Below are 6,641 nucleotides of genomic sequence, written 5' to 3' on the forward strand. Positions count from 1 at the left end.
CCTTAATGATTCTATGATTCTACGAAATAAAAGTTCAAGTGATAGCTACTTAACTGACCTTTAATATCTATTCACAGTGTAAAACAGAACCATCTGAAAACACACTGCACTAGAAGACATCTAAGGCAAAACAATTCCTACATTTACGATGTAGTTTTTTCCTCCAGAGTAGCCCTGAAAGGCTACTGATACAAATAAATCAATAGCGCAAGTTACTATGCGATACATACAACAATTTTAGAAACTGGGTTAAATATTTACCAGGTGATATAGGTCTGCTAGAACTTGGTGAGGGTGTATAAGGGATAGGACTGGACACAGTGCGAGGTCTTAATCCTTGTGCAGACATCTCATTAAAATACCTAACAAAAAAAGGTAAAGAATAATTAGATCAAACCTTCTAAAATGTGCCGTGTTTTAAATGTTTCACTGTGGTTTTTTTCAGTTCCCACAAGAATCACATTAGATTAATGAAGAATCAGTCACCTTTAGGAAGTCATGACAGGAACTTTTGTCATTGCTGAAGGCTCAGATACTGGCTTAACTTTCAATGGAAATATCTGGACTTAGCATTCACAGTTAAAACCCTGCAAGTTGTGTACAATTAGAATAGCACATATTAAGGCCAGCGGTACAAACTATGCAATCCAACCTGACCTATACTACATTCCTGCACTTCACACATGATTTCTATACTGAACTTAATAGCTCGTCCGGCTGGAGTATATTTTCCAGAAAGGCATTCAGCACTAATTTGAAATCATGAAAAGGGTGGGAAAAGTCATTAAAGTCTTAATAATTTGTTCCAACAGCTGATCAGCCTCACTGTTAAAACCATGCTCTGTTTCCTACTTGAATACCTCTGGTCTCAACATTTAGTCATTTGCTCATCATGTCTTTTGCCACTGGAACAAAGAGACATTTTGAACCCAGCACTTTCTCCCACTCAAGATACTTCCAGGCTGTGTTGCAAGATGCCTCCCACCCTTCACTGTGATGAACTGAACAGATCAGAACCTCAGACAAGGCATTTTTCCCCACCTGTAATAATTTTAGTGGTATTTATTTGTACAATACTGTGAAGCTTCTTCACAACCATCAAGTGCTATAGACAAAGAGATAAAAATAATACCAATTGCTCCTACTTGCCACTTACTTTTTATATCTCAAAACCAATTTTATATATTTTCTCCACAGCTGTAGGCTGTCAGCTTTCCAGTTGACTTGCTAATGCACACTCCACGTATATTTTTCACTCATTGTCTAGATCAGAGGTTTCCCTGCTCACCTCCTCCTGCACACATGGTTGCAAATCAGCGCACCTGGGTTTATATTATTACATTTATCTGTGTTTCTTTTACTGGACACAACAACACAGCAAGCAAAATTAGCTGCCTAAGAGCCCTTTGACTCTTATTTGTCTCCCCTTCTACTACTGTTTTCTGAATTCTTAGTAGCTGTATTTATTTTCAGATCACAGATCACAGCACTGAAAATATTCCTATTTGATGGAACTCACAATGATGACTAGTTCAAGCTCTGCGAGATAGTTCATAAACTATTTGAAACATGTTTTGATACTGCATCTTACTCGTTTTTTAAGCAGGATATTCACAGTTACTGAGTCACAACACCTAACACAGGCAATATACTCTAGTGATAGCAAAGCTGGTTTAAATTTGCGTAGATCAGGTAATAGAAGTAGCTGCAATAGAGGACAATAGAAAATTAACAAACTAAATTAAGCCTTAAAATTAAATTAAAGTTTAATTAAATATAAGTTTTGTAAAGAGTTAACAGGGGCAAGGTTAGTGAAATTGAACTGACTAGGCTACCTCTGCAATACAGAGTAACTTGTAATGCAGACAGTACATGCATTACAGCAAGGCAGTGGTTTGTGTGATTTAACTGTGTTTTATTACACATAAACCCAATTTTCTGTAAGTCATCCTAGCACCTGGATCAGCTGATATGGAATAGCAGAACACTGTTAGTATGCTTCCTGATTCCAGATACTTCCCTACTACTCCAGAGAATAGGATGGAGAATCAAGACAACAAAGCTATTGCTAGTCAGGAGGAAGAAGTTTTGGGAGAGCTGTGTATTTTGCATTCAGTAAAGCACTTTCATCTACCCTCATCTACAAAAATAAGAATCATCAGCTAACAGAATGCAACCAAAAAAAACCAGATACCTGATCCATCAACACCATCATTTTTAGGAAGACAATGTAAGCTGACAAAAATTTACATTTCAAAATCATTACTGCATGGTTCCACAATCATTTTGTCTACACAGTAATCCTAAGACTAACCAGTGTAACTCGCTTCATCCTTCCCTTACTCTATATTACTTACACTGCAAATACTTGTTTTGGAGCAATTCTGTCACACCTTTGTAGTACCAAGAAAATCAACAAGACAATTAAATTTCTTAGAAGTACAGAATAGTTAAATATTCCTGCATTTTATTGATTACCACTACCTACAACAGGCAGACAAAAAATATTAGAATAATAATATTGGTAATCCACATAGATTTAGATTTTGACTGTACTTCTATTACAATGCAAACATTCGCAGAAAAGATTAGGCTAATAAAAGTAGATTCAAACGGCAGAATCCTGTGTTTTTAACAATTTATACAGCACTCACTACATCTTAATAACAGATGCTACTGCAATATGTGTCAGTTGCCTAGTATTTCATTGAAATGAAAACACTACCTTGAACTTTAAGGGTGCTCCTTGAAACAAAATATCTGGTACTTTGTTTCTGGTAAATTATGGCTTATAAAAATACACCGATGACCCAAGAAGAAATATCTCTGTACCAGAAGAATATACAGCACCCGGTAACTTTTTTTTTTTTTTTAAAGGACCACTATAAATCCAAAATAATATAAAACAGTACAACAGAATAATGAGCATTTGATAAGAAATGTTTACTCAAACTGTACTTATCTTTCAAGATATAACACTGTCATATGATTATGACGTGAGAAAATTCTGAAAGGCATCATATAAAACCACGAAAAACTCAAAAGACTTATCTGTAAGGCCAGTGGCAAGCAATGCAGCTTGCAGTAGAAAAAAAAATCAAGGATGTTATGGTTTGGACATCAAGAATAACCCAACAGTTCTGAAAATGCTTCCTCTCTCTAAGGCTTTATATAATATCCCTTCCTATTTGGCTGAACACGTTCTACTTTCTGCAAAGGACAAATTAGCCCCAAGTAAGGATGTTACTCCCTCCTCAAATTCCTCACAGCTACCAAGTTAGGGGCAAAACAAAGCTACTATGATCAATTTATTCTGAATCTCAACTCCACAGCTATACTTATTTCCATGTACATTATCAACACCCTAAGCAATCTTCAGGTATAAATATTTTTTTTCTCACTGTTACAACCAATGCAATTTTTACACAAGTTTGACACAATTCTAATGAATATACTCCTGGCCCCTACTGAAATTTGATACATATATTAAACACATGTACAGGTTATTTCTCTAAATATTTATTTCATAATACTCAAAACGTAGTATGAGTATTGATCAATAAGCTCAACACCAACATACCTGGATGGCTAGAAAATACAAACCTTTCATCGTCCATTTCTAAGCTGGATTCACTTTCTGACAGTTGCCTGCAGAGTGCTTCCCTACGTTCCATTTCCCTCTGTAACTTTCTTTGAAGTCTCAAGTTTTCTTCTCTCATGTGTCGCTCCTCTTCTAAATATTGTGCCATCTTCTCTGAATCTGAAATCCAGAATTTTGTTAAAATGTAACTAAAATTCAATTTCACAGACAGGCAAATATGTTGTGCCTAATTTTATTCCAGCACTTCAAGCATGAGGGTGTAGAAAATGCTAAGGGTGGATCACTCAAAATTCTCATCCCTAAGTCATTAGTTCAAAGTATAATTCAGAACAGTAGCTATTGAAATAAATTACTGGTTGGCAGCAATTTTTTAAATAAAAGCTAAAAAGCAAAAAAAGTTTTAAGTATTTACTTAAATTAATTTGAAAAGAAAGGAAAAAAGTCATTAAGAAAATAATAAAACCAAACCCAAAGAAATACAATAATTCCCACTCCATTAAAATAATGCTATTCCATGTTTACAAAGATTTTATTGCAACATACAGAAGAAATTATTTTAAAGGTATATTTCTATTTTGAAGGAGGAAGCCCAAAACAAGTTTTGAAGCCCCAAACACTCAAACTTGTATTAAATTGCTACATTGTATGTATTCTGTAGCATTGTTTCAATTACACATTTTATCATAGAGACTGGCCAGCAGAATATGTACTGATATTAAAAGCCAACGAGTGGTTTACTCTTAACATCAAAGTGCAATTTGAGTTTGCAATTCTAAACAAGTTCAGCAAACACCACTTAATGTTCTGGTATCACAGTCTATTTAAAGTGATAAAATCAAATTATGGAAAGCTATGAAGTATCGTGACTGATTTTTTAAATAAAATGGAACACATGATGAAGACTTATGACACACAATGTATTTTGTGAGGTTTTCTAATACTGGATCACATTTGCAGTTAATCTCTTGATACTAAAAAAAGATACAATTCATCATGCTTTGTGATCAATTCTTCATGCAGCACCCTTCAATCAAAAGAACACTCCTGTTTTAGATGATAGTTCCCAAACTATCAACAATACATGATTTATCTCCCTTCTTTGGAAATATCACTTCTAAAGGTAACAGTATCACTTATGTAAAACTATTATTACACAAAACCAGTTCCTAGACTAGAGCACTGAAGTGAGCACTAGTAAGCATTAGAGCACTAGTAAGTGCTTCAGGAATACAAAAATGTAATACCAATATCAGAATTCAGTAAGCAGATTTTATCAAGTATTTATGAAAAATACTAGAGGTTCTCTAATGACCACATATTGCAAACACCAAACTGAAAACTGTATTTCAGTTTCATCTTCTGCTTGCAGGCTAGCACATCCACCACTTCCATCAGTACTGCTATTCACATTGCAGCTCAGTTCAATCTCTTCCCAAAGGCAAAGAGTACTTTTAAGCTTAGATCTTACTTTCAATGTGAATTTGATTTTAAGTGCTTTTAAATTGTTACAATCACAATAATACAAAAAGAAGCCACTTAAAAATAATAAAGAACACTTGAAATGACATTAATTAGGCTAGATTTGTACAAAGAGTACTTTAAATCAAAGGCCTTGCTCTCGTTCTGAAGTTCAGTAAGTGAAGGCTGCAACGCAGAACTGTCAAGTACAAAGATTAGCAGTCCTTATCTTCTTTTAACTGACACAAATTACTGATACCACAGACTTGCGCACAAGGCCCTTGCAAAAGAGCACTCTCTCATAATTTCTGTCTTTAAGGAAGGCCACTGCCTCTGGCAAGCCCTTTCTCTAAACAGAGGTTGAAATATTCCAGTTAGCCTGTCAAGACCAGCACACTAGAGGGGGAGAATATTGCCCGTTTCCCACTCACCCAAATTTTTCTGTCTATATGGTTAGGTATCTGCTTACCCATCAATTGAAACATAATGCTACTGACTAGGAACTAGGCAGAGCTGATGAAACGTGGATAGACATTTTAGATGTAGCATGAAGGAATGAAGGATTGACATTGCAAAGATCACAGGAAGGCACAAGTGAGCTTCCTGCCAGCTGACACCATTGTGCTCAGAGCTGTAGCCTCTTCTCTTTAAAAGAAGGGCAAAAAGCAGGCTTTCCACTTCTGGGCAAGGGTGCACGACACTTTTCACAACAGAAACACAAGGACCTCTACACAACTATTTATTCTGTCCACCTTCAAAGCAATCTTACATAGGTAAGAACAAAATAAGATTACTTTTTCTGCTATTCTGTGAAGTCAAATAGCTGCCTGAACAATTAGTCTAACACAGCTACAAACACAATTATTTAAAGATAGCTGAAATCATTAACAAGTGAAATTCTTGTACATAACTGAACTTTATTTTGCTAGCTGTTAATTCTTTTGAGTAATTCTTAATTTTCAAGACTCTTACAGAGTAGGGTGTAATCATGTTTTCAAAAATTTGTATGTTGAAATACTGCAAAGTCTCTGAAAAAAAAAAAGGAAACATTTTTTCTGGCCCAAAATATTCAAGAAATATTTGTTGATTCTTCGAGACACCCTTCCAGTAAAGGTAAAAAACCCCCAAACTGCAATGTAAATACCCCAACAAGCAATATTACTGCAATTGCAAAAATGTTTTCATCCAAACCTGCCCTATTTTTTTCCACTTCTACCTTAAATTCAAAGTCATGAAAATCTATGTAAAAATCTTACATTACACAAACTTAAAAAGATTTAAAACAGGTTGATTACTCACGCTGTAACTGTGCAGCCCTCAGTTGTTTCTTTAGCCTTTCCACTTCATTCTTTAAAAATCTGATATGTCTCATCATATTTTCTGGAGAATCTATCTCCATTGATATGTCTCTGGGTGATGGTGGAGCAGATATGGGCTGGTCTAATTTCTCCTGCAAAATCCTGTATGAAAGATAGTTCAAACTTTACCTTTGATTCTACCTTAGAAGCCCTTAAAATCCCCCAGAAAGCCACTGCAAGGATTCTGACAGGTATATAAGATTTATTTTAACTACTGTTTTTAG

The 6,641-nt window shown here is 35.1% G+C and overlaps 1 protein-coding gene across 1 annotated transcript in view; it reads right to left on the bottom strand.

Moving 5' to 3' along the window:
- Positions 1-261: 261 nt before the first annotated feature.
- Positions 262-6,641, bottom strand: part of CCDC6 (coiled-coil domain containing 6) — a gene marked incomplete at its 3' end in the record, with an annotated part of 7,087 nt that continues 707 nt past the window's right edge. The window contains exons 2-4 of the mRNA XM_010079321.1: positions 6,359-6,519; positions 3,604-3,760; positions 262-362 (exon numbers count right to left, since the gene is read on the bottom strand). Coding sequence (XP_010077623.1) covers positions 262-362; positions 3,604-3,760; positions 6,359-6,519 — 419 coding nt within the window. The remainder of the gene's footprint in view (positions 363-3,603; positions 3,761-6,358; positions 6,520-6,641) is intronic.

This window comes from Pterocles gutturalis, unplaced genomic scaffold, assembly GCF_000699245.1.
Source record: "Pterocles gutturalis isolate BGI_N339 unplaced genomic scaffold, ASM69924v1 scaffold52753, whole genome shotgun sequence".
NCBI classification, from domain to species: Eukaryota; Metazoa; Chordata; class Aves; order Pterocliformes; family Pteroclidae; genus Pterocles; species Pterocles gutturalis.